At 45.0% G+C, this 27929-nt stretch overlaps 1 protein-coding gene across 2 annotated transcripts in view; it reads left to right on the top strand.

Moving 5' to 3' along the window:
* NIN (ninein) overlaps window positions 1–27929 on the top strand; it is a 60801-nt gene that overhangs the window by 24880 nt on the left and 7992 nt on the right. For both annotated transcript variants that reach the window (XM_075712495.1, XM_075712496.1), the window contains exons 6-26: window positions 380–526; window positions 1431–1598; window positions 2914–3050; window positions 4600–4740; window positions 4918–5092; window positions 6106–6216; window positions 7012–7101; window positions 8263–8416; window positions 8740–8861; window positions 10294–10820; window positions 11597–13672; window positions 14874–14999; window positions 16203–16272; window positions 17448–17663; window positions 18769–18882; window positions 19986–20108; window positions 20659–20772; window positions 21879–22025; window positions 23596–23775; window positions 24694–24843; window positions 25379–25477. In XM_075712495.1, the coding sequence (XP_075568610.1) occupies window positions 380–526; window positions 1431–1598; window positions 2914–3050; window positions 4600–4740; window positions 4918–5092; window positions 6106–6216; window positions 7012–7101; window positions 8263–8416; window positions 8740–8861; window positions 10294–10820; window positions 11597–13672; window positions 14874–14999; window positions 16203–16272; window positions 17448–17663; window positions 18769–18882; window positions 19986–20108; window positions 20659–20772; window positions 21879–22025; window positions 23596–23775; window positions 24694–24843; window positions 25379–25477 (5187 nt within the window). The remainder of the gene's footprint in view (window positions 1–379; window positions 527–1430; window positions 1599–2913; window positions 3051–4599; window positions 4741–4917; window positions 5093–6105; window positions 6217–7011; window positions 7102–8262; window positions 8417–8739; window positions 8862–10293; window positions 10821–11596; window positions 13673–14873; window positions 15000–16202; window positions 16273–17447; window positions 17664–18768; window positions 18883–19985; window positions 20109–20658; window positions 20773–21878; window positions 22026–23595; window positions 23776–24693; window positions 24844–25378; window positions 25478–27929) is intronic.

Here is a 27929-nt window from a genome sequence, read left to right on the forward strand (position 1 = left end):
TCACTGGGGTTTCGGCATCTGTCTCGCTACCTTGCACTGAATTCCTGAGGTCACCCTGTCTCGAGAGCAGAATGAAATGAGGTGGCTTTTTTTATTTTTTCACGCTGCGTCGCAAGATGGAGGCTCCAACATGACCAGGAGCTTACAGGCTTTTACAGGCAGGATTTGTGGTAGCGTATGTGGCGCTGCAATTTTCTAGATGAAGGTTGCTGTACCAGCGCTAGGCTGATGCAGTGTACCAGGTAACTCTTTTGCTTTGCTCTTTTTTTTTTTTTTTTTTGTAGAGCCTTAGGGAATAGGACGTTTTTTGCTGCGCCAAATTGTTACGGCAGTGTTTTTGGCAATAGCAGATGTGATTTCTATCCCCTGCCGCTTGCAGGTGCTTGAAGAGGTGCTCCATAACCTGGAGCAAGATGGCACCATGAGCATCGAGGACTTCTTCTACGGCTTGTTTAAAAACGGCAAGTCGCTGACACCCTCGGCGTCTACTCCATACAGACAGCTGAAACGACACCTCTCCATGCAGGTGAGAAACTGAGGTGGATCCCAGGGCAAAAGCAGGAGGAGGGGGAGCAGCCCTGGGCTGATTCCCGCTAGCCTGTCCCCTCCTCTTCCTCCACGTTTGTCCCTGGGGTGGGCACCTTGGAGGTGGTGGCAGTGACCCGCTGCTCCCCGGCTCTGCCCTGCCGGGGAGCGGAGCCAGGGATGCACGGCAGCACCGCGGGCTCGACTGCCTCCGCCCCGAGCGAGAGCCATGGGGTGAAGCTGCTGCAGGCTTCCTCTGGGTGCGTTGGGGTGTGGGGGGGGGATGAGGCAGAAAACATCCTCGTGGTGAAGGGGAGATGGCTCCCCTTTAAAGCCATGTAGCTTGGAGGTGGCTCCCCTTTAAAGCCGCGTAGCTTGGAGGTGGCTCTTGCAAGCTGTGCAGTAAGCAAACGGTATGAACTGGATGCAGCGGGAAGCGGTGGCCTGGGGTAGGCTGGAGACTGTGGGCATGCGGGTCCTGCATCTCTAATATTTTTTTTGTTTGTTTGAAAGAGAGTTTGCAATCTACTTATCTTCGCCTGGCAGCTGAGGGCTATAGCAAAAGTACCTGTGCACGCAGGTACACTGCAGCCTTCCGAGGGGAGTTGATGCTTGAAACCGAAACTGGATAGTGGAAAACCCTTTTGGAGCACAGAGGGTGGCTCTGAAACTGTTCCTCCTCAGATTTATTTCAAATCCGAAGCGCCTGGTTGCGCTGCGGTGCCGTGAGGTCGGCAGCGGCGCTCCTGCCGGGTGTTTGCTTGGCAGTGAGGAAAAGCAGACCTTAATCCTTGATCTCCAGAGTACTGTTAGCGAAATTAGATTTATAAGCCTTTCTCGTCGCGGGGCGGCCAGATGCCTGGCTCTGCCCGTGCCCCGTCGCACCCTCTCCCCTCTCCCGGCAGTCCTTCGATGAAAGCGGGAGACGCACGACCACCCCCTCGGCCATGCCCAGCACCGTCGGCTTCTGCCTCTTCTCCAGCCTGGACGACGGGATGGGCTACGGCTGCGTGGAGGGCATCCTCGACTGCTGGCACCAGGAGGGCATAGAGAACAGCCAGGAGATCCTAAAGGTAACCGGCAGCTCCATCTCACCCCTTTTATTTACCATTTCCCCCCCCCCCCCAGGCAGTGTGGGATGCTGGACTATAGCTGGATTATTTTTTTTCTCCCCCCCCCTTTAAAATTCCCAGTGCCAGTGACAAGAGTCTAACTGTTCTGGGAAATTTCCAATCATTTTCTTTTATTGAAATGATGGTGCATCCCAGGGAGCTTGGAAGTTAATGACAAAAATGTCATGTGGCTTCCAGCTTAGCATGAAGAGGTCACCTATATTTGTAGAAAGCAATTTAATTCCTTTACCTCGCTGAATAGCTGCACCTGCAAACCTTTTAGCACTGGGATGACCTGAATTTTTGGTTGTGCTGAGATGGAGGACAGCACTTGAAACCCGGCCCGGTAATTAGTGGTTTATTATACACAGTAAAAGGGTAACGGGCGTTGCAAGCCAGATACCTGAAGCAAACCCCATCCCTGTCTGTCTCGCTAGAAGCCGTGGATGGGAGAAAATAATTCCACGTGTCTGTTCCGAGACCATCGCTGCAGCGATGATGGCAGATTTCTCTTGGCATTTAATGTCCGTGTGGATATTGAACATCCAGGTTGTAATAAACTCTGCCATTGCTCAGGCTTTCAAACCCACTTGCAGCCTGGGCTTGCGCAGGCCAGTTTGATGCTGCGGCACGGTCTTCTCCAGACTTGCATGCTACACCTTCACCTTCCCTTCTGCCTGTTGCTTTCCGCCGGTGACTTGCTTTGTTACCGGTGTCACCGGGGTGGTTTCTCCAGTGTTTGCAGCGTTTTCAGCCCCACAGCTAGCCCTTCTGCGCTCCGCTTTGTGCTCTTGCAGAGTTAGGCTGAAGGAAATTACAGGCAGTTGCTGACAACTTATTTTCTAAGAGGTGGGATCCGTGCTACCAAATACCTCCTACAAGGCTTCTTCTGTGTTGTCTCTGTTGCAAGAGCTGGTGGTGTTTAACATGAACGTCTTCAACCGCCTTCTTGCAGTATTTGAATATGTAAAAAGGCCGGTGTAGTTAGGTCCTCTAGAGAATTAGTCTTTTTAATCAGGCCTGGGCTTAATTTCCTGTTGGTCTTGCAGCTCAACCAGGACGCTTTCCATCTCCATAGCTGGCAGCAGCTCTTTAACGTAGGAAGGTGGCAGAGATGTCTGGTTTATTGCCCCAAAGCCATTTGTGACAGATTAATCGGCAAGCAAAGATCTTTTCTGAGCCTCCTCATTTTATTCTGTCGCTTCACGTGCAAATGTCTCCAGGCTCCAGCGGGGCAGGAGAGCTCGTTCTGCTCTAACGTTGTGGTGTTTTGCAGGCTTTGGATTTCAGCTTGGATGGGAAGGTGAACTTGACAGAGCTGACGCTGGCGCTAGAAAACGAGCTTTTAATAACCAAGAACGGAGTCCACCAGGCAGCCCTGGCAAGCTTCAAAACGGAGATCAGGCATTTGCTGTAAGTCGCCCGGATCGCCGGCTCTGCCGCTCCCTCGCTGCCCTCGCCGTTTGGCCAAGCTTAAGTAGCAGCTGATTAATGGTGGTTCGTAGCATCTCTCCAAGGGGCATCGACGTGGTGCTGCCTTTTGCTGGAAGGCTAGGTTCTGTGACAGCTTGGTCAGAAACTTTCAACTCTCGTTTTGTATGGTTGAAACACTCAAACCCAAGTATCACAGGAAAAATATACTTTTTTTTCCCCAAAACAACAACAACAACAAAAAAAAAAAGCAGCAGGCTGTTTCTAGCCCCACTTTGTGGTCTGGAAATGGTCACTGCAATATGCAGTGGTCATTGATGGCCAAGGAATGCAACACTTAAGACAGAGGCTGGTGCAATTTGCTAAGCAATACCTTTAATCCTAACTGATTTCTTGCAGTAGCGTTATGTAGGTTTTGCCGTGTGATAGAGGTGTGGGTGAGGTACAAAACCACCATGCACCCTCACTTTTTTCATTTGAAAGTCAACACAGTTTGACTTTGCGCTGGGCTTGCCGTGCAGGCCTTTTTATTGGGAGAGCGTAGGAGATGGGGAAACATTTCCCTATATATAAATTTCCCTGTACGTATATTTACTCACTTATATACATGTACTACTGAAGCTCAGATAGTTCTTCCTGCCCACCAGCGGACCATCTTGCGCACCCCACTTTGGAGACCCTCGCTCTAAGCATTGCGCCCTCAGTTTTGCATTGGTTCGTACCCATTGCGTAACTCTTGCATCCATCTGCCACGTGCGCGAGCTCCCTTTGTTAGTGGTGGCTTTGTACTGTAAGTCTTCAAATAGTTTAGATATTTATCAGCTTACGCATCCACCTCCATGCAATACCATGGATGACTTTTGCTGGTCGTTAATACTGCGCACGTCCTGTTACCTCTCAGCTCATCGCTTGTACTCGCAAGCTGCCCGTTTCACTTGTATGGCTACAAGATGAGGCGTCCCATGGTTTGCATCTACGTGTCTAAATACCTTTTTACATTCACTCAGTGGAGAGATTTGTTATTAAGTTCCCATCGAGAAAGCTGCGCAATGTAATGGGTCTTACCAGATTGGACATAGTGTAAGGATGAACATGAAATTAATTATTTCTCTGCCCTTAATTGGTTTAGTGGTGGACTTGGTAGTGTTAGGTTAATGGTTGGACTTGATCGTAAAGGTCTTTTCCAACCTAAATGATTCTGGGATTCTATGATGAAGTGGTAAAGGTAATAAAATTATGAGAACAAGTAAATGGGGCAGAAAGTGGCCTGGCAAAATGGCATAGTGCTGCAATTTTAGAGGGCTAGACCACAGCTGAGGAGTTCATGTTCTGAGGTCTCGGGACCTATGGGGTTATCAAGGCAGACGCAGAGCTATGTGCGCAAGTTCGTATCTAGTGACTAAATGCAGCTGATGATAAAAGACCCTTGGTGAGCTTTCCGAGCTGTTCTTCTCTGACAAACCTCTTGCGAGTACCTTCTTCGGGGGAGTCAGAGGGGTGACCTAATCCAGGCCAGCTTTGCTTGCCCTAGGGAGAGGGTTGACCAAGCGGCCAGAGAGAAAGAGAAGCTGCGGTCAGACTTGGAAAAAGCCGAAAAGCTGAAATCGCTGATGGCCTCCGAAGTGGACGACCACCACGCCGCAATTGAGCGCCGGAACGAGTACAACCTCAGGTACGGCGTCGCGGTTCGCCCCTCCCCTCCTCTTTGGGATCGCGGCCGCGGCATTGCAGGGACTCGGTGACGGAGGTAGCGGCTTTGTGCTGGCTGATTGCCACCAAGCTTCGCTCGCAGCGGTATTTGCCGCCTGCTTCTTTTTATGAGCTCTTCTTGCCTCTGACGCCCTCGTAGGAAGCTGGATGAGGAGTACAAGGAACGCATCGCAGCTCTAAAGAACGAGCTCCGGAGAGAGCGGGAGCAAATCCTGCAGCAGGCTAATAAACAGCGGCTGGAGCTGGAGCAAGAGATAGAAAAGCTGAAAACCGATGAGAATTACATCCGGGACCGCCTGGCCCTTTCCCTGAAGGTAACGGGGACTAAAATGCAGCTGGTGTTTTCCACCCAAAAGGCAAGGATGCCCGAAGTGGGGAGCGAGCCTTGCAACGTAGTCCTTGCTGAGAGATGTGTTACAGTGCGCGTGGAGCTAGTTGAAAGTAATTTCAGCAGCAAGATAGAGGCGTATCCGTGAGAATTGTTTTTTGAGTCACCTCGATAGGTTACTCCTTGGCTTCCTAAGGCTCCATCCAGTTCAAACCTCTGCTGCCATCAAGTGCAGAGTGTGCGTGTGTACGGCTATCGGATGGGCTGTCTGCCTTGCTGGCTGTTTGGCTGTCCAGCCAGGAGATGATATCTCTTGATGAACCTTAAAATATTGCTTTTAAAAAAAAAAAAAAAAAAAAATCTCTAAAGCAAGTTTGCTGAATTTCCTTTGGATAAACCATCTGTTGTTTAATGCAATTGTACCATTCACCCATGACCCTGTAGATTCACATCCTTTTCCAACATTCTTTTTTTTTTTTTTTTTTTTTTTTAAGAAAACACTTAAGTCACAACTTTTTTTCTGAATCTGACAGCTGCATAACTGTATAGTTTTAAATTTTTTTTTAACCAGAGCAAAAGTTAATGGTAATGGTGTTGTCTGACAAACAACATCAAAAGAGCTGACAGTCAGAGGGAGCTAATACACCTGTACGGGTGTTCAGGAGAGCAGCTTTTGAAGGGTTTGGGTACCCTGTGAGCATCAGGAAAACTGTAAAATACTCCTGAAGCAGCGATCTGAAAGGCGAGAGGAGCCAGGGAGCGTGGGGATGGGGAGCCAGCTGCAGGCCCGGCGTTCACGCTTGCAGTTTTGCTGCAGCAAGAGGGCTGTACGTGCGCGGGTAACAAATTCGCGATTCCTGTCTTTGGCTGGAGCTTGTAGCAGTGTCGTGCTCCGACTTGACTGGGAGATTACTCTTTTTCTAATGAGTTACCATGTGCTAATGTTTTCCTTCTCCAAATGCTGAGGCCGTTGCGGGGCGGGGGGTTTGTTTGGTCCAGGAAAACAGCCGCCTGGAAAGCGAGCTATTGGAAACGGGAGAAAAACTGGCCGAGTATGAAAGTTTGGCAAGCAAACTGCAGAGGAACTTGGAAAACGTCCTGGCTGAGAAGGTAAATCCTCCTCTTCCCAGTATGCGTCCAGAATTAAATCGCTTTTCGGTTACTACGCTCGAGCTGCCAATTTAACTAATAGCCGGAGGCTTTTGGGGTCCCTATCCAGATGTGGCCAGGGCAAAGCCTACCTTGTTGACCTGGACCGCCTGACTGACTTCCAGTTAAGGAAATTAAAGATACTCCACCTTAGCTGTAGTTTTATACTAATTAACGGTAGGGAGCCTTACAGTGAAGCAACCATCCCACAGATCTGCAGGGATTATTTTTTTTTTCCCCCCCAGCACATAGTTTTGGATAGACCCAACGTGCAGGTCCTTTCTAGGGAAGATGATACATGAGGCATTACGTGGCATCGCTGCGAAACTTGGGTGAAAATCAAGGTGAACAGCTGATCTTGGTTGTGTTACAATCAACTCATCGGAATATCAGCTTCTCCAAAGGCATTTCTGTGCGTGCGCATCTATAGACAAAGGCTCATATACTGGGATTCTCACCCGGACTTCTTTAAAGTCGGGATTATTTATCAAACTGAGATGTGTGCTGGAAAGCTGTGGTCTGCAGTCAAAGTTAGCATGAGAGCTATGGGGAGATAGCAGCTCGAATTTGTTAGGGGGGCTGCTTGCTGTCCCCTGCCAGCAGGGAAGCAGAGCTTCTGTATTTAAAATAAATAAAAAAGCCCAAACCAGAGGGGAGGGGGTGCAGGCTGCAGGACTGCTCGCGAATGGCATCCGGGCTGCGATGAGCAGGGCTGTTTGGTGGAAGAGTAACTGGATGCCGTTCATGCCGTTTCAGTTCGGTGACCTGGATCCCAGCAGTGCGGAGTTTTTCCTGCAGGAGGAGAGACTGGCGCAGATGAGAAGCGAGTACGAGCGGCAGTGCAGAGTAAGTGGAGCCCAGGGCTGGAGACCCGGCACCCGTCTGCCCGTGTTCGCTGAGAATGCCCTTACCGCAAACTCTGCGCCAGCCGTTGTTTGATTTAGGAAATAAATTTTGCCCTAATATGAATTCAGAGTTGCAGGAACTAACAGCAGAAATAAGATCTATCCGAGTTTTGGTGGTTTCCAAAACAGTAGTATTTCCTTAAACTAAAACCGAAAATGTAAAGCTTGTTTTTTCCTCCCCAAATCTTGTATGCCTGAAATACTTCTTTAAGGTGGGCCTGCAAGTATCGATTTACATATCTGCTTTCTGACGACTCCTGTGGTTTGAGCGTTTGGCTCATCCGTTCCGCACGATCCTTTTTGTTCAATAAAGGGCTACGTCGGCAAAAGGCTGTCTAATCTGAAACAGCGCGGTAGCTCTGTTAGGAAGTTGCAGTTTAAAAGCAAAGATTTTCTACAAGTCTTTGCTGAATTGATACTTCTTTATAAGAAGTTGCTTGAATATGCAATTGATTTTTTGGGGGGGGGGGGGGAGGGAAGTACTGTCAGATATGAATCGGTATTCATGGTTCACTTTCTGAACCATTGAAATCTGCAGAATTGTGTGTTTACGCATCCAGGGATTCATTTTCCTCAATAAACACTGTTCATTGAGCTGAGCGCACGGCACTTGGCACAAACACTCAGGATATTCCGCTGGCAAGTGGGCAGAAGGACCAGATGGTAAATGCAGTAATGAGGGTATCTCTTCCCTAATTTGATCTTTTGCTTCTGATTTGATTTTTCAAGTAGATGGTGGTTGAGGAGGTATTTCTCGACTGTTTGAAAATGTTCCTAAGCTGCTGTTTAAAAAAAGATTATAGGAAGAAGGAATAAAGTGGAAGCATGATATACTTTAGAGGCAGAATATGTACGGGCTCTCCGTCTGAAGAAGCTTCTGCTCTTTTAGTTAGAAATACATCTGTTACTTGCACAGTTTGGAACCTGGAGGAGGGCGTTGTTTTGCTGATTGGAGGATGACTATGTCACGATGGCAGGATTTTTGATAAATCTTTACCGACTGTAATTCCCTCCTAAATGTCTCATTGTGGAGGTGTGGTGAGGTACCGATGCTCAGCTGCCTTGGTTGCTTTCTCTCAGGCTTCTTTTTCGCCCCTCTCAGGAGCTGCAAGACCAGATAGATGAGCTGCACTCGGAGCTGGAGGAGTACCGTGCCCAAGGCAAAGTGCTCAGGCCCTCGCTGAAAAATTCACTGTCGGAAGAGTTCGACATTGATATGAAAAGTCATGGCAATAGCGGTATTGAGCCTGACCAAGGTAAAGCACGTCTCCTGTATGACCACCTTCTGTGCTGTAGGTATTTATGATAACATCCTAGAGGCAATGACATAAAAAAACATTTCCAACCTGTCACGGTGAGACTGAAACACCACCTCCGTTTTGCTATTTAACATTAAGTGGAATACGACTGCTGTACTATATTCAAAGCTGAAATTTGTGTTTGCAGTTTCTTGTCTGCATGTGTGATGGGAATTTGAGAGGTGCGAGTAGCTGCCTAAACAAATTCAAATTGATGAAATAATTCTGTTGAGAATGTGTCTCTTTGGGCTTCAAGAATATGTATATAATTATTTTTAAAGGACTTGGTTCAGAAGACTGCAACCCATTAAATATGAGCATAGAGGCAGAAATGGCTATTGAACAAATGAAGGAGCAACATCACAGGGATCTGCATCACCTCAAACAGGAGCTTGAAGACACAGTAAGCTATTTTAACTTAAAACAAACCTTCACAAGTTTTCCAGCCTCTTCATACAAGTGGGATGGTCTTGGAGAAGGACTTTTTATTCCTGGTCAAATTATAACCTTTCTGTGAATCTAAGCCTCTGCCTTCCCTGCTCCTTCTGCATGTGGCTGTGTGATGGAGAGGTGCTGGAGAGGGCTGAACGAACGCTGCAGGAGATCCTCACGCCGCCCACCAGCTAACGAGAGAGCAGCGAGCCTTTCCGAGGCAGTGTTGCATTTCCCGCCTCGAAAGCCTAGCATCTGAATTAGCCACTTCATTCCCGCTGGCATGGGATAATTGTGGGTTAGAAAGGCTGCTGGCAGGGGTCTGCATCGCTAAACACTACGCTTGCGCGGTCCGGTGGCGTTGAAACGCGATCTGTGCTGTGGGAGTATGGAAAACTCTGCTGTTACGATACCTGCGCTACCCAAAATGGGCAGTCAGCTCCCTGTTTTCCAGGTGTCCATCTGCAGATTAATCTTGGCACGTGTGCGGAAATATCTCCATTGGCCCTACGTGGAGAAAGGTTGGGTCGAGATGGGCTTATGAGGCTGGGGTAGCTCCGCTCCAGTGCCTGTCTACAGCGCTCGGGCGAGCTGGCACAGCTTCGGGCACGGCACGACACCTCCGCTGTCGTCCGGGTGTTTCTCACGGTGTTTCTCAGCGGGTGAGACCTGCCCCGCTCAGCAGGCGAGGTCCCGCTGGTGTAGAGATGGCCAGGCTTGTTCTGCAAGAGCTGGTTCAGGACCAGAAGCCGGGGGTCCTATAAGGCTTCTGCCGCATCTCTCGGACCAGTGCCCACCTCCAGATGAGAGGTGGTTATACCATTATAATTATTATAGAACTCTAATCTATTCATTTCAAGTATGGCATAACACAGGTACGCCGAAACCGTGTTGTGACAAAGCTGGGATGGGAGTGGGGAAAGGGGACGGATAAAATATTACCCCAAAATCATTGCTTTTCCTTAAGGGTTTGTCTCACATCACTTGTGTATTTAAAAAACCCCCCAAAAAACCAACACCACACCACACCACCCCCATCTGCCTTTTAATTTGGGGAAGGTTTTGAAAAAGTAATCAGTGAAATAAAAAGCAAGTCCACTTGCAATTTGCAAAACTGACTTAGGACTTACCAGTTGTTAGTGGCTTCTCTTTTTTCACAAATTTGCTTAATGGAAAAGCATGAATTTCGCTGGCTTCTACGTAATAATCGTCTTTATTCTAGTAAGAAACTAAGCTGAGCACTTTAGCGTTCTTTGCAGGGGAAATCAATATAAGATGCTAACATGTAAATGAAAATATTCTGTAGAATATATGGAAATATCTAATACAGAAATGTTGAGAAAACATCTCGGTAGAACCTTCTGTAGGAAATGAACCAATCCAATGTGTTTTCCTTTTTGTAGGTGAGCCATTATGAAAAGCAGCTAGGTGAGACAAAAATCCACTGTGAAAAGGAGCAAGAGGATATGAGGAAGAAGTATACGGAAGAGATGCATGTCATGGAAAAGCAAATAACTGGCCTTAAAAATCAAATTGCAGAGCTGCAAGGAGAGGCAGCACTGCTCAGAGAACAGCAAGAAAAGCTTGACTGTAAACATAATGAAGAGAAAAACAAATTAAAAATGAGTTTCGATGAGGAAAAAGCCAATTTGCAAGAGCTTTTGAGGCAGGAGCACGAAGAAGACGTTAGAGCCAGACTGGAGCAGGTAAACAAGAAGTTTAGTCAAGAACGGGAAGAACTGATTCAAAATGGTGTCTGGGTGGAAGAAAAGATGAGAGTTTTAGTGCGGACGCTGCAGGAAGAGAAGGGAGAGCTGGAATGTGGCTTTCATGAGCAGCTAAAAAGGATGGCAGAGGCGCATGCCCTGGAGAAGGAAGAGCTCCAGCAAGAGCTGCTGAGGAAGCACGAGCAGGACCTGGAGGAGGAAAGGTGAGTGCCACCGCCGGTGGGGACGGTAGTGGTCTACGCTGACCTTGATGGCTTGGCGTGGTGACCAAGGTGAACCCGGTGCAGAAATGACTCCTGATGCTTAATTCCAGCGTACTGATTGTACGGTGCTGTTACCTGTTTTATTCCAGAACATGGGGCTGCTAGCCAGCATTTTTTTTTAATTCCGGCCTTTCTCAAGCAGATGTTTTATATTGATTTTTTTTTTTTTTTTTTTTTAGCTCACCCAGAGGCAACAATAGTGTTAAAGCATAACCAGGCGTGATTAATTTAATTTAAGCTCTGTTCAGGATCCCTGTGCTTTACAAATCCCTGCTCTGTACTTTTAAAGCGTTTGGGGTTTTGGAGTTGTTCTTCTCTGAAGAAGTAGAGGGATGGTTGGTAAATGCATTTAACCAAGATCAAGTGTCAAAAGAAACTGAAACCATCCTGGGGTGACAGGGAGAGATGGGGGTAAGAACACCTGCCCCCATAAATCTGATCACAAGTATACAAGGGCATATATTGTACCTGAAACCTTTTCTGAGGACACCTATGAGCTACACTTTTCCAAGGCCATTAGATTTTTATTTTTGAAGTTTCAACAAATTGCCTCAAAATTTAACTTTGGCTCTCAGAAACACCCGGCAAATAGTACTTCATCTAAAACTCAGTGAAAAAGTAATTTTTCAGCTTGTTTTATTCAGCCTAAAAAGCCATTTGAATCTCTTTCTGAGGTAGCCCAGAGTTTAGTAATATCTTATGTTAACCATATTTAGGAAAAAAATGGAAAGTGACTATAACAGAAGAGCATCTCATGCAGAAAGTCAGTTTTCGGTCGAAACACAAACACTTGTGAATAAATACGAAGAAATGATCCACAATCTGGAAGGGCGGTACCAGCGAGAGTTGCATGAACTTGCCGAACAGCAGAGAGAGGAGAAATCGCAGTGGGAGTTTGAAAAGGATGAAATTGCTCAGGAGGTTGCCGAAGCGCGTGAGCAACTGAAGGAAAGTCTGGCAAATGAAAAGGCTGTTTCTTCTGCCCTGACCCAGGAGAAAGATCTCCTGGAGAAGAACTTCAAAGAAGAAGTGAACAAGCTTGTGTGCGAGAGAGAGCAGCTTCAGAAGGAGCTGCGAGACCTGAGGAACGCCGCTGAGAAGCAAGAGAAAAAGCTGAATGATAAAATAACACAACTCCAAAATGACCACGAGAAAGAGCTGAAGAACAGAGAAGAGCATATATCCATGGTGGAGGAAAATGGGAAGCTGGTTAGGCAAAAGCTGGAGAGGCTTGACAGTGAATATAAGCAAGAGAAAGAGCAACTCAATTCCAAACTTCTTGCTTTGGAAAGTTTGAACAAAGACATTTGTGTAAAAGCAGAAACAGAAAAGGCCGAGATGAGTTTGGAAATCACAAACCTTCAAGGGAAAATACAGAAATTGCAGTGGGAGGCACATAGTTTTTCTGCACTACAAAGTCATTATAGGGTCCTGGAAAAAGAGTATGCAAAAGCAAAGAGCAAAATTGCTTCTTTCGCTGGTGTGGCACCTCTGGGAGACGATGCAGATGTCCTCTTAAATCTGCAGAAAGTGCACGAGCAAGCTGTGAAGGAAAATGTCAGGATGGCTGCTGAGATAGTCAGGCTGCAGCACAGGTTGCAAGCTGCGGAGCGGGAGCCCGCGCGACCTCCCGGTCCTGGCTGCTCCGACTCCGGCTCAGAACGATCTCAGCTGCCGGATGAAATAGATTCCATTTTTGAAGGGTTGCCCAGCGATTGTCAAGATGCAGACAAGGGAACAGATTCGAATGCCCTTCCGCTTTTGGAGGCTGATACTACAGACCTGGAAGAAATGACTGAGAGTGATTCCGGTTTGGAGGAAGCATGTGTTAAAGCCCGAGCAGGCGGCCATGCGCTCCAGGCGCAGGTGTGTCGGATGCAAGGCAGGAAAGCAGCACTGGAAGCTGATGGCAGTCGGGATTGTGCCAAGAATCAAGAGCTGCTCTCTCGGGTGCCTCTGCTGCAAAAAAAGAAAGATCTCGAGAAAACTCTCGAGAGAGTTCCCGGACCAAAAATGCTACACAATGACGTTAAACAGCAGAAAGTTCATCTGCTAAACAACCGAATAGCTCCCAAAAATAAAGGGTTTGTTTCTGATGCTCTGAAGCTGCAGGCTGAGCTTGAGAAGGCTGAAGAACTGAGCGAAGCCTCTCTCCAGCTTGATCATGCTCCTGGGTCAACAAATGGTGACCTGAAAAGCGTCATAGCTCAGCTTTGGAAAAGGGTCAAAGAGTTAGAAGACAGATCAATGGCACAGGGTAAACTTCTGTCAGTGCAAGAAGAAATTCAGGCAGAAAATGAGGATCTGAAATCTGAAATGATAGAGTTAGTTGAAAAAAACAAAGCGCTAGAAGACAACCTGCATCAGCTGAGAAGCCTTCATTGCAAATTAGAAGAAAGTGAACTGGAGAGTATTAAGCTCAGAGAGGAAAACACACAGCTCCTCCAAAAAGTTAAAGAATTGGAAGATGTCCGAGAACGAGATGCACAAGGAAACGCAGATGCACCCAGTGACAAGTTAAGACTGCGATGCCAGCTTGGGAAGCTGGAAGAACGTGCCGCCGCGGTTACAGGTCAGCAAGACGAGCATGCCCAAAGCGACGGCATGGTGAAAGAAATGTCGGCAGAAAAGAGGGAGCTGCAAGAGCCCAACAGAAAGCTGAGGGAGAAAGCCGCTGCTCTGGTTAACCCAAACGACCCGCGTTTCCACGAAGAGAGAGGGGAGAGGAATACAGCGACGCGCGGCTTACAAAGCACGTGCGCAGAGCTGCAGCAAAAAGTTGATCTTCTGAGGTAACGTACGCTTGCAAAACCTGGTGGGAGACGTGCCGGCCCCACGGTAATCAAACGTGCCGCTTAGAAACTAACCTAGCGTCCCGCTCATCGCTTCGTAGCCGCCTGCCTGCCGTACGGTGGCTGCATTAACCACTGTAGTTTAACTTTTGGTTAGAAAGCAGTGCCTTGGACTCTAACTACTAGCAAGCAGGCTGATTAATCACGGATAACGACGGTTGAAATGAATGCGTGTGACTTACTCCTCTCTGACCGTGACCTAACACCCATGGTAAAACGGGAGCAACCTGCCAGCCGGTCTGTCTGTGGATGTAGTCACCTTCGCAGTGTGTAGTTCACGGTACATCAGAAACCCCTGTATTTTTATGTCCAAAATACTATGGTAACACTTCCAGAATGCTTTTAGCTTTTACTAATATCACTTCTTTCACTCGGTTTGCTCCCTTCTAGTACTGAATGTTACTTGGAATGCTAAAAATGCTTCTCTTTCTCTCAAATATTCTAGTTAATACTAGAGAATTATGGTAACTTTTTTCCCAGCAGGAGGACTTAGTGTTAGGAATCCATCAGGGGTGTGATATGGTAAATACCATTATAACACAGAGACTATAATAAGTCTTACCTACTTGTTTTTAATTGCTGTATTTCAGCAAGGATTTTTTTTGGAGGCCATAAAGTGGCTGCAAGTGGCTTAATTATTGTTCAGCACCTGCTTCTTGCAGGAAGTTGTTCTTTTAGGTATTACACCATGGCTAAGTTATTTCTTTACAGTCGCCTCAGGACAGAAAAGGCACTTTCCAACGCTGCTGTTCCCAGCATTCCGGACTCTAGAAACAGCTGGGGAAACGGCTCACTCTCCTAGCAATCTGCATATTGTGGTGTTAAGCTGTTTAAAGTTATGTTATTTGTAACTTAAGGACTGAAAAGTATACTACAATGTTAGTGTGCAACTTTCACTAGGTACCTTAGATTTTAACTCACTTCAGCTGCACAAAAACATGCACAAAAAGCTCCTTTTTCAGTGATCTGGGAAGCACTCTTACTAAAGGAAATGTAAAATCCAGATACCGTTCATATCTAAAGTCAATTGTAGCTTTGTTTTGAAATATTACAGGCAGCTTAGGCTTTTAGCAATTTTTCTCCCTGTGGGCCTAGGTGGTATACAGAAAGAGTTTTCACGTGTCTCGTGTCTCTGCCACAGATGTGAAGCCGAGAAGCTCAGAGAAGAAAATGCTATTCTAAAAAATGAAGTGACGTTATTAAATGAGGAAGGTAGTGCTTCCAGCCTGAAGCTGAGGGAGCTAAATGGATCCCGAGAAGAAATGTGGTAAGAATTCAATGGGGCAGGTGCCATGTGCGTGCCTTCAGGCTCTCGCTGCGGTGCCGACACGATGGTTATGTCCCTTCTCTCAAAGCTCCTTCACGCGTGGATATTCTACAAAAATTGAAATGGGCTTATTTCACAGTGCCGTTGGAAATCCAGCTGGCTGACGGTCTATTCCTCATCCTTTTCGCCTGCCCCAGCTTGTCCTGCCCATTCCTAGAGCCATAGCAGGGGCTTAACTGTAGGAGTTGAGATGACCCAGTAACACATACAAACACAGGACCTACTTACGGGCTGACTTGATGCAATTCTTCTTGCTTCAGCAAAGGCAGAGAGTGCTGGGCTGGTGTAGCCTTAGAAAAGGCAGGAAGAGGTACGGTGTGACAGTATCTCAGTGTCTTGGGCTTTTGCAAGTAGAAAACCGCCCATGAACTCGGGAGTATTCTTCCCTTCTAGAAAAGAACTACCTGGGGTAGTGCCGTGGGTTAGCCCCAGCAGCAGCTCAGCACCACGCAGCCATCGCTCACTGCCCCTGCCCCCATGGGATGGGAGAGAGAATCGGAGGAGTGAGAGTGAGAAACACTCCTGGGGTGAGATAAGAACAGTTTAATAATTAAAATAAAGTAAAATAATAATAATAACAATATAATAATAATAGTAATAATAACATACAAAGCAAGTGCTGCCCAATGCAGTTGCTCACCACCCACCGACCGATGCCCAGCCAGTTCCCAGCAGCGATCGCTGCTCCCCGGCCAACCCCCCCAGTTTCTATACTGCCCATGACGCTGTATGGTATGGAATGGCCCTTGGGGCAGTTGGGATCAACTGTTCTGGCTGTGCCCCCTCCCAGCTTCTTGTGCCCCTGGCAGAGCAGGGGAAGCTGAAAAGTCCTCGACTGGCATAAGCAGTGCTGAGCAACAACTAAACATCAGCGTGTTATCAGCATTCTTCTCATCCTAAATCCAAACCACAGCACTGTGCCTGCTACTGGGAAGAAAATTAACTCTATCCCAGCCGAAACCAGGACAGGTACTTTGAGGAACTGAGCACTTGCCAAGCCTATGCAAAACAGCAATGCTAAGCAATAAATAAATATCCAGAATTACCATTTCTGGTGACATCAAAACCCAGCCCATTCTTGTAGGCGTGTATATTAACAAGTGACCCTAATGTTAATGAGCTTTCATTTTTTTTTTTCCTTAGGCAAAAGATAGAGGCTGTGAGAAAGGAGAAATTGGCTGTACAGAAGATGGTTGACAACCTGAAAAAGCAGGTATACAGCCTGAGCCCATAACCTTCTCTGTAGAAATCATCACTGTATAAAAGCTGTTCCTTAGATGGTCACAAAGGCAGGAGAAAATGACCATTATATATATAATTAATATTAAACTTTTTGATAACTGTTCTCATTAACTCTTTGGGATTGATGTGAGGCTTGTTTGACGTGCTCAGAAGACAACTGCAATGCTCCTGTAACTATCTGGCTTACAGACTTGAGAGCACTTTCCGTAGTCAACTTGGAAGCTTTATTTAATAGAAATATAAAGTTAAAGCCTTTCTTTTGTAGTCTTTGTGGGCAGTGCTCTGCAGTAGCTCATGGGAAACAGAGGTTATGTGACTCAGCCTCTACTTATTTCCCAGCTAGCTGGGTCTAGGAATGCTGCCAGCTGTGACCCTTTACTCGTATCCATGAGACGGCTACTTTTATTTTAAGGGCGGTTTGTTATGCTAGGCAAAGGAGAAGGTTTAAGTAGCTCTTACATTCACATCCCTCTTAGTATTGGTTAGTAAAAGTCTACTTGCTCAGAAGAATCTACTAGCTCACCAGCATAACCCTCAAAATATACATCAGCATGGCAAAGGGAATCATAGAATCGAATCATAGAATCGTGGAGTGGTTTGGGTGGGAAGGGACCTTTAAAGGCCATCTTGTCCCACCCCCTGCAGTGAGCAGGGACATCTCCAACCAGACCAGGGTGCTCAGAGCCCCGTCCAACCTGGCCGGGAATGTTTCCAGGGATGGGGCATCGACCACCTCTCTGGGCAACCTGTGCCAGTGCCTCACCACCCTCACTGTAAAAAAATTCTTTCTTATGTCTAGTCTAAATCTATTCTTCTTTAGTTTAAATCCATCACTCCTTGTCCTGTCGCAACAGGCCTTGCTAAAAAGCTTGAGGATTCCTACTCCTAAATATGGTTCTGCTTGCTCCATGCCCTAATTTTAGGCCAAGTCCAGATAAACAGCTATAGGGAAATAAAGCAAAGCTGCTGGGGTCATGACTGTTACACAGAGTATGGTTAACAGCTATGCCCCGCCGCTCAGCGTCACCGTTGAATTGGAGTGACATTTGTCAGGTTTTTTTAATTACCTTAATAGAAAGGGAATGTTTTAAAAATCTCACCCCCGGTGTAAAAGCAGTCATAACTGACGCTGCTGTCCCGATTCAGGTAGCGGATCTGAAGACCAGGAACCAGCAGCTGGACTCTGAAAATACAGAACTTAGCCAGAGGAACTCCAAAAATCAAGCAGATGTGCAGGATCTTAATCAACAGCTGGCAAGGGCGCTCAAGCAAAAGGAAAGGGAAGTGGGAAAATGCACCCTGGAAGAATGGGAAAAGGAGAGACTGGTACTGAAAGAGGAACTGGAAAACTCCAAAGTAAAGGTATGGGATTACGCTGTCTCTAATGAGAGACATTGAACTTTTGAAACAATTTGAACTTTTAGGAATGCACAGGCACTGTGGAATTAGCATCCCTTTGAGCTGTGCGTGGTCTTTCAAAGCTGAACTTCTCTACGTACTAGCTGCAAACGTACATGCACGCAGCAATAGGGGCGGAAGGAAAGCATGGCAGCAGCCAACAGCAGGGAGGTAGAAGTGTACGGGTTTGTCTTGAAAACGGAGCTTAGCGATGCTAAATAAATATTTACCTGCATTTTCCAGCAAGCCCGTTCTGTTCATAGAATCATAGAATCGTTTAGGTTGGAAAAGACCTTTAAGATCATCCAGTCCAACCATTAACCTAACACTGCCAAGTCCACACTAAACCAATCAAGGGTAGACCAGGCTAAACCATGTCCCCAAGTGCCACCTCTGCCTGTTTTTTGAACACCTCCAGGGATGGGGACTCCCCCACCTCTCTGGGCAGCCTGTTCCAGTGCTTGACCACCCTCTCCGTAAAGAAATTTTTCCTAATTTCCAACCTAAGCCTCCCCTGGCGCAGCTTGAGCCCATTTCCTCTCATCCTATCGCTAACTACGTGGGAGAAGAGCCCGACCCCCCCTCCCTGCCCCCTCCTGCCAGGAGCTGCAGAGCGATGAGGTCTCCCCTCAGCCTCCTCTTCTCCAGGCTGAACACCCCCAGCTCCCTCAGCCGCTCCCCACCAGCCCTGTGCTCCAGACCCTGCCCCAGCTCCGCTGCCCTTCTCTGGACACGCCCCAGCACCCCAATGTCCTTCTTGTACTGAGGGGCCCAAAACTGGACACAGCATTCCAGGTGCGGCCTTCCCAGTGCCCAGTACAGGGGGATGATCCCTGCCCTGCTCCTGCTGGCCACACTATTCCTGACACAAGCCAGGATGCTGTTGGCCTTCTTGGCCACCTGGGCACACTGCTGGCTCATGTGCAGCCGGCTGTCGACCAACACCCCCAGGTCCTTTCCCAGTGCCATCCCAGCTCTAACCCATGTCACTGGCTGCAGCATCCTCTGGTTAACATTTATTACTCTGCGCATCTCCGAAGTTGAAATCTGAGCCTTTTACTTTTTGCAGTCATCCAATATGGTGTCTTCCTTGGAGGTGGAGCTGTCAAAAATGAAGGTTCAAGCTCATATATTGGAGCAGGAGAACCACATCCTCAAGCAGGAACTCGAGAAGACAAAACAGGTATGGCATCCTATTGAGAGCCATTAGATAATGCTGGCTGTCTCCTCATGTGCCCTGCTCTCTTGCCAGAGTTGGAAATAGCTGATTTCCTTAAAGAAAGGTCATAACAGTAGGGGAATATAAATCCTGTTGAAAAAGTCTCCAGGTACAATGCACGATTGTTCAGATAAGGTTGGTTTCACTTAGCCTTTGCCAAAAGGTCTTCCAGAGTAGTGTTCCACAAAGACAGGCTTTGACAATGGAGACAAAGATTTAAAGCTCTAATCAAGGAATAGATGGGGCTTTTTTTTTTTTTTTTGTGCAAATGGGATAGGCAGGGGAACGTTTTCCTGTGTAACTGGTGATACCCACATAGCTCTGTTTAAGGACTGGTCTCTTGCAGCATGTCCTCTCGGAGAGAATTCCTCTTGCTAAACCTATCTGGAGACTTCGACGTCTCACAACTTCTGAGGATAATTTCCTGGAGGGGTTGGTTATCGCCTCTATAAGCATGGTTCAATTGGCTGTAAATATATGCTAATAAACATAGATAATGAAGGCTACAAATGAGTTAGCTCTCCGGATTCGGGCTCCACAAAGTAATTTTCTTTACAGCGTAAAGCACTCATTTGCTGCGCTCAATGCTTAGGATTGATAATGGTCTTAAAAAGCAAAAGCAGATGAGGCCTGTTCAGTAACGAGTGGCTTGAGTGTAATTAAAGATAGAAGATTGAGTGAGCAAAGACAGAACAGCACAGGAGAAGGCAGAGCATTAAGCTAAAGCACTGTGTCAAATGGGAAAAGGATCGGAAGTCAGCAGTACGGTGGTTTTTTTGTCCCCCTTTCACAGAACAGGCAGAGAAAGGACCAGCCCTAGAGCAAATCCAAGGGATCACAGGGCAGATAAGAATCCTTAGCACTGCTGTTGCAGGACGGATGCCCTGGATCATATGAACGATACTCGCGTGGTCATTCGTACCAAACTGCAGTATGGTCCCCTCTCTTCCACTCTATCCGGAGTGGGATGCTTGGCCCGGAGGAGAAGAGAAAGTTTTGTGTAACACTTGCATGCAAAGTTTAGAAACGGCACAGAAACGCAACTGTGAGGGGTTTGTTTTCCACAGCTGCCCAGATGTCCTGATCTCTCTGACCTTCAAAATGAAGTTTCGAGCTTAATTACTAAAAATGAAAAGCTGCAGAAAGACAAAGAAGCCCTGAGTGAGGAATTAAACAGATGTATTGATAAGGTAAGACAGAACTGCAAATCCACATCACAACCTACGTGCTCTAACGGGCTGTTAAAATTCGTATATCATTATCTGTATCGCCCTAACCTGTAGAACTACTCTGGATTTTTTTTTTTTTTTCCTTACCTTCAAGCCAGATAAAGGCTTAATTGCCACTGCCTTTTTTCCTAGCTGGTCTTAAAAGAGAAAGCTTAAATTCTGGAGCACAGCTTTTACTGTAACTTGATTATGCAGAAAATTCCAAACATTGCAAGGAACAGAGGCCTGGATATAAATATTGCAGCAGGACAAGGAAGACAGTGTTCTTGCAGTTTTATTGCAACTCTAATGTATTGTAACTCTGAACTTGAGCGGCGTAACTAATATGCACGCTATAAATAATAATCCCGTTGTGTGGAGATTCGGGCTGGGAGCTGGGGGTGGTGGGTTTTTTTTGCTCTCCTGCATTTTCTTTGCGTAGCTGTAACTCCCTGTAGCTTAACTCTCAAAGTCAAATTGAGTTAAAGAAAATCCTGAACGAGTCGGGCTTACCAATGTAATCTTATTTCAGGTAGCTAAAGTAAGCTGCTTAGAGAATGCAATTGGCAGCTTGAAGCAGGAACAGAAGTCCTGGGAACAGCAGAGTCAGACACTGAAAACACAGCTCGCCGTTTCACAAGAAAAGGTATAACTGATTTTTGTTATAGCCCTCGATCAAAAGCGTTTTTTTAATCTCTTGTAGTGCTTTTTTCATAAAAAACCAGCCCCCTTCTAATGTGTGCAAAGATGTCGTGCACCTAAGAATGGCCACTTTGATGGGCTTTCAAAGTGACATTCTGAAAGGACAAGAGGAAAATGTTAAATGCAATGAGGGCCTTTTTTCCCCGAGAATAAGCTATGTTGTTTTGCATCTACAGCCAAGTTCCTTTTGCCAATTCATTCTGCCCTGTTATTCCTAAAATAGTGCAGAGACTGCTGTTGCTCCCTGCTTTTCTGGTGGTGGCTCTTCTCTCATCAGGCAGGGGAGGGGAACGAATAGCTATCTGCTTGGCTAATTATGCTTGGGGGTTCTTGTCGGCCATGGGCTGCCAGGAAGAATAAATAATTCAAGAGAAATCTTCCCTTCCCGGCATATCACACTAAATATTTGGGGTGGAAGATGTGTCTCAGTTGAATGCAGTATTGTGGCTGTATTCAAAGTGGATGGCTAGTCATTTGGAACAGAAAGTCAGAAAATCATTTAACGTTTCTGAAGGGGGCTGTCAGCATTACAACTTCTTCAGGGGAGGTTTAGATTGGATATTAGGAAAAATTTCTTCACGGAAAGAGTGGTCAAGCATTGGACCAGGCTGCCCAGAGAGGTGGTGGAGTCCCGATCCCTGGAGGGGTTCAAAAAAGGGGCAGACATGGCACTTGGGGACATGGTTTAGTGGGCATGGGGGTGTTGGGGTGATGGTTGGACTGATGATCTTAGAGGTCTTTTCCAATCTTAATGATTCCTAGTTTTTACTTTCATTATAAATGATCCAGCCACCAAGCCAGGAGGCGTGGGGTTGCTACTCTCCCCTTGATTGGTTTAGTGTGGACTTGGTAATGTTAGGTTAATGGTTGGACTGGATGATGTTAAAGGTCTTTTCCAACCTAAATTATTCTATGATTCTATGATTCTTCACTCCTTCCATCGGAGATCCTAAATACGGTGTGATACATGATGCATATGCATCCTAGGACACCAATGTTACAAGAAATCTGGGTCCAGCAAATGCCAAGCTGTGTTTCTGCTCGTTACAGGTTCAGAGTCTAGATGAAACGCTGCAAAATACCAACCTACAAATATCCCGACTAAAATCAGACTTACGGGTGACGCAACAGGAGAAGGAAACTCTTAAACAAGAAGTGATGTCGTTACACAAGCAACTGCAGAATGCCAATGAAAAGGTAATGGGCCTCAGGTGCCTCAAAGTCAGTCAACTTTGCATGCCAGGGTTTACGGGCACTAGCTGCTGCTCTGCTGCAGCCTGCCACTGTAGCCAACTGATTTCTTTAGGTTGCCTTGTCCATTAAAAGGACACAAATAGTGCTGCAGACTTGAGCAAGTAGAGAGACTTATGCAACTACTGATTTTTTTTTTTTTAATCAAGTTGGTATAAAGCTAATTATAAAAAAAAAAAAAAAGCTGAAAGGAGGTAGGTACAAAAAAAGCCCTCTTCTAATGATGTTTTCTGTATTTATAGAACCATAGAATGGTTTAGGTTGGAAAAGACCTTGAAGATCATCCAGTCCAACCATTAACCTAACACTGCCAACTCCACCACTAAAACAATTAAGGGGAGAGGAATCATTTCATGTTTCCTGGTTTGGTGGCTGGATTAGTTTTTAATGAAAGTAAAACCAGGAATCACTAAGGTTGGAAAGGATCTCTGAGATCATCAGTCCAACCATCAACCCAACACCCCCATGCCCACTAAACCATGTCCCAAAGTGCCACCTCTGCCCGTTTTTTGAACCCCTCCAGGGATGGGGACTCCCCCAGCTCTCTGGGCAGCCTGTTCCAATGCTTGATAAGCCTTTTGGTGAAGAAATTTCTCGCAATATCCAATCTAAACCTCCCCTGATGCAGCTTGAGGCCATTTCCTCTCATCCTATTGCTAGTTACATTAGTAGTTTTCCATTTTGAAATAGTTAACTAGTCTTGTCAGATTGTATATAATGTGCAGATTTTAAACTTTTTTTTAAAAACTCATTAAGTTTTGAACATAAAAACAGGCAATGATCAGTCCATCTCCCAAGTCTCCATTCTTCCCTGACAGAAATCTTTTGCAAAAAAAAAAAAAAAAAAAAAAAAGACAACAAAAAACAACCCACTGTGGACAATGTATGAATTTCCCCCTATCAAAACTACAAACATATTAACAGTCAAACTTGTAATTGACAGGGGGATCTAATTTTCAGTCAAACTTGGTTTCGAAAGGCACAGTATTATATCAGCCTCTCTTAACTGATGAGGAACTGTAACTGAAGGAGGGTGTAGACAGCAGTCTTGGGATTGGTATTATGAATTCAGTTAGTAATTTGGCTTGTTTGCCATGTAATTAAGGAATATTTAATGTCCATATGGAAAAGAGGCTGTTTCAGAATTGTACAACAGGAACTAAATTACAGCTATTACTGAATAATATATAATACTGAGTTCTGTTATTTGCTTGATGAGGCTGTGAAATGGAGCCCAAATTGCTTTTTTGTGTTGTTGAACTCTGTGCACTCCTACCAACCATTCTGGCGCACAGCTATTAGCTATGATTGTAGCAAAGGGAAAGCACGTTGGTTTTGCACTGTGATTAGCATGTTGGGTTTCTTAGTGGAAAACAGTGTGTAGGCTGGGAGGAAGACGGGAATCCTGCGACTTTAGAGTCTGCACTTACTGAAAGCCTACTTAAAACCCACCTGAATAGAGAAAATGTCTGCTTCTTTGTTTAAGGCCTAACCCTGCAATTCTGTCTGTCTTAAGAATCGGGTTCTAGAACTGGCTGTGCCTTCCTCAGGGCTGCAGGACCAACAGAGGCAACTACACTGGGATGAACTGGACCAGCTGACGAAACAGGAGCAGCAGCTGCTCAGGCAGGAGAATGAGAGGCTGCAGAGAGAAGTCCAGAGCACTAAAACAGACCTGACTCACTCCAGGGAGAAGGTAACCCGAGCAAGCTGACAGGTCGCAGCGGTGGTCCCCGCGTGATAGGCAAAACTTAGATTCATAGAATGGTTTAGGTTGGAAAAGACCTTTAAGACCATCCAGTCCAACCATTAACCTAACACTACCAACTCCACCACTAAACCAATTAAGGGGAGAGGAATAATTAATTTCATGTTTCCTGGCTTGGTGACTGGATTATTTTTCATGAAAGTAAAACCAGGAAACACTAAGGTTGGAAAGGAGCTCCAAGATCATCAGCCCAACCATCAACCCAACACCCCCATGCCCACTAAACCATGTCCCACAGTGCCACCTCTGCCCCTTTTTTGAACCCCTCCAGGGATGGGGACTCCACCACCTCTCTGGGCAGCCTGGTCCAATGCTTGACCACTCTTTCCGTGAAGAAATTTTTCCTAACATCCAATCTAAACCTAATGATTCTTGTTTTGCAGTGGGTAATACAGGAGAGGAATGTCGCTCACTGGTTTTTAATAGAAACATTTGCAGAAAGAATATATAATGGAATAGCTTTCCTTTATATCTGCACTGAGTATGCAGACACTCTTATGATGTTTCAAACAGCTTTTTTAAAAAAGACAATCCCTGATAACTCTTGTCTAAGATTCTGGTCTGACTTTCAGTTAACGCTCTTCAATTTTTTTTATTTCATGAAAACTTAATATTCCAAGCATTCTTCATGTCCAGTTTCTTGGCTCACAGTATTAGGCAGATTACGGAGAAGAGGAAGGACAAGACCTTTTGTTGCTCAAAGCTACAGTGCCAAAAATACACCAGAATCTGCTATGAGTCCAAAATCAATTGGTACTCGGTATTTTAGATTAAAATAGATGCAATTTGATTTTTTTCAATGGTCTGGAATGTTGTTCTACATTTGTTCATCTCTGCTCTCTTTAGATCAGACAGCTGGAATCTACTATCCTTTCCCTAAAGCACCAGAAGCATCAAAGCCAGTCAGGTATCGTCAAAGCCATAGAGCAAGAGAAATTAAGCTTGAAGAGAGAGTGTGAACAGCTTCAGAAGGAGTTGTCATCTGCAAACAGGAAGGTTAGTTTTAGATGGAAAGTACTGCGTTGAGTAGTCACGTATTTACCATCTCAAAGAGCTAACATGGTAAGCTGTAATTTTCTTCTTTTATTCTGAGCTTTGCGTTGTCTCTTACGGATCCCTGTCCCAAGGAGCTGTCTTCTGCGCTTCCGCAGAGCGTGCAGGGTGGAAGTCTATGCCAATGTGCTGCAGGACTTCTAGTCAGTACAAACAGTTCACCGGTAGAACGTGGGAACCATACACAGAATGCAGCTTTCTCAAGTGCTCCACAATACACAGCGCTTGCATGCTAGCACTACCACTTTCAGATTAAAAACCAGTTACCCTGACTATTCTTTGAAGCTTGTGTCAGACATGCTGCGTAACATTGTCTTGGCATTTTTAGCAAAGTGTTACACCTGTCCAAATACTTATGTCTTTTAATCTTGAGTTGTCTTGATGTACAGTGATTCATGACTTGCGTACTAGAAGAAAAAAAAACGCAGATAAAATAAGAAACTACTGTCTTTCTAAGGAAACTTCTTGTCTTTAATAGATCAGTCAGATGAATTCTCTTGAACGTGAACTGGAAACCAGCTCAGAAAACGAAGGGCTAAGAAAAAAGCAAGTCAAACTGGATGATCAGTTAATGGAGGTACTTTTCAACAGTGTTGACCGTACTGAATAGTGTGGGGCTTTATCACTATCTCACTGAATCTATGAATTTATCTTAAAACAATTTCTAGATGTGTAGGAACAGAGGAAACTAATCGAAACTAGAATTAATCTCCTCTAATGCCTAATCTCATCTTTCATGATCAAGATGCTAGCGTGACAAACATGCTTCTCTGAAGCATGTTGTGGTTTATTGTAATTCACATAAGGCTTCAGATATAAAATGAAATAGCGAAGAAATTTGTTTCTGTGCTTGCAGCAAGGCTGACACTTTCCTCTTCCCTCCTAAAACATGTAACCTCAAGCTTCCTAACGAATATTTGCGTAACGCTGCTCTTAATGTAGAAACCTGTTCTCTTATTTACTAGGGGAATTATTTGTGGAATTTAAGCCTTGCTATCTTATCTAGATCATGACAGAATAACAATTTACACAACTTGCTGTTAATCTAAAGGCAGCAGTGAAAACTTCAGCTGAGATTCTTCCAAAGCCTGCTGTAAATGTGGATGCTTGTTCAGTACTGCTGGAGACGGATCATGCTGGATGTTATGAAAACTGCGTAATTCTTAGGTGTCCTTGCTTACAGGAACGGGCAAGCTTAACTATGTTAAGTTGGTGTATCCCTTATGGTCAGGCTAGACCTCCGAGTTGTCTCTCAGCAGTCTTGCCTAAACTTGACATCCTGAATTTTAATTTAAAACATAATATAAAAAAACCCCTACCCCACCACCACAATTTTGACTTGTTCCATAAGCCAAAGCATCTTCTAGATGAAGCTTTTACAACACTGTTTAGTAAAAGGCTTTTTTCATTGAAAGATGTTTTTCATCAAGAGAGCAAATGGGAAACATGTTATGCTGAATATACTATGTAATTAGCTGTGAAATTGTAAAAACTTGATTAGAAAAGATGAGATTTTGATAAGTTACAGAAAAGACTGTTTATATGCCCTGTGCTTTTATTTATATAGTCTTAATTAAGTTTTGGGAAAATTCCCACCCTTTAGTATAAAAAACCAAGCATGGAATTGCATTTTCTCCCAAACTTTGTATTTCAAATGTGCAGGACTTTTGATACTCCTGATAACATTTTCCCAGCAGGTGTGTATAACATTCACTTAGCACTTTATGACTTCTAACTTTCTCTTTTGTGCCTGTTCTCCTTTTGTTCATGGCTAACCTGTCTAGAACTCAGTGGTTGGAACTAGCAGAGAAGGGTGCAGTTCTCTTTCTGAAATAGTGTGCGAAGGTAGAGCAATCATTTTCAATGTACTACCATAGCATGGAGAAAACATTTCTTTCTTTTATGGATTTTTTTTTATTATTATTATTCCATTATTCTTTTAAGTAAAGAAGCCACTATTCATTTTAATGTAAATTTTTTTACTTTGACAGCCGCACTAACTTCTTTGTGGATAGTATATCGTGCAATTTGATTCTGTAGGCCAAGAAGTCGCATACTTCTAAGGCATTGCCATGAAAATGGAGAGGAATAATCCATTGCATTCAAAAGAATTAAATTGATCCTAAGAAAATGAAAAGTGGCTCCACCCTTTCTTTCTAACCCATTGACTGTGAGGCTTGAAGGTGTTTTCATATTTACCTCTGATATCTGCATGCTTTTTCACCAGACTGTAAAATGTTTCCTTAATATTAACTGATATGTGATCACACTCAACATCATCCCTAATAGTTTAGCACAGCAAGTTCATTATTGTTCCACTTTCTTCCACAGATGAATACGGCAAGACTAGATTGTTTTCATTAGCCACGCAGCTGGTATTTATTTTTAAGATGCTGTTAGCATTAATTGACTGTTTCTTCAGCTCTGTCATTAGATACTTGTGTGCTTCACAACATTACAGGAAACCCTAAACAAATTCCATCAAAAGCTCATTATTTTGATTATTTATATTGTCAGTGAAAGAATAGCTCCTTTACAGACAAGTTGATTCAAGAGAACCTCCTGGTAATTTAAGAAAAAATACAAACAGTTTTATTTTAAAATTTTATTTTCTGTTTGCCTGGGGCAGCAGAGATGTACAGATGCTAACATGGCCAGAAGAGCTGCACCACTGTGAAAAATGCTTACAGTTGTTGGTATTGTAGATGAACTCAATAACTGAAATACGATTATGAGTTAAGGCCTTAATCTACCACTTCTGAAAGAAAAATTAAAACCACTAATGTAATTTTATATGCCTTTTCCTAAGGGAACAGAGTAATGATTTTGAGATAACAGGTGAGAATTTTATGATGTGGTCAACTGAATTTTATGGGAAGAAAGTACTAATATTATGCGAATTCAAGCTGCAAATCAGCTTGTCTGAAACATCAGGGGTTTCTACTGTACAGGTCTGGTCTTTTTTTACTATTATAAACTATTAAAACTGTGAGCTAGTCTTACCTGGATTTTACTTTAGTCTAGAAAAA

The sequence above is a fragment of the Pelecanus crispus genome, chromosome 6 (assembly GCF_030463565.1).
Source record: "Pelecanus crispus isolate bPelCri1 chromosome 6, bPelCri1.pri, whole genome shotgun sequence".
Lineage (NCBI taxonomy): Eukaryota > Metazoa > Chordata > Aves > Pelecaniformes > Pelecanidae > Pelecanus > Pelecanus crispus.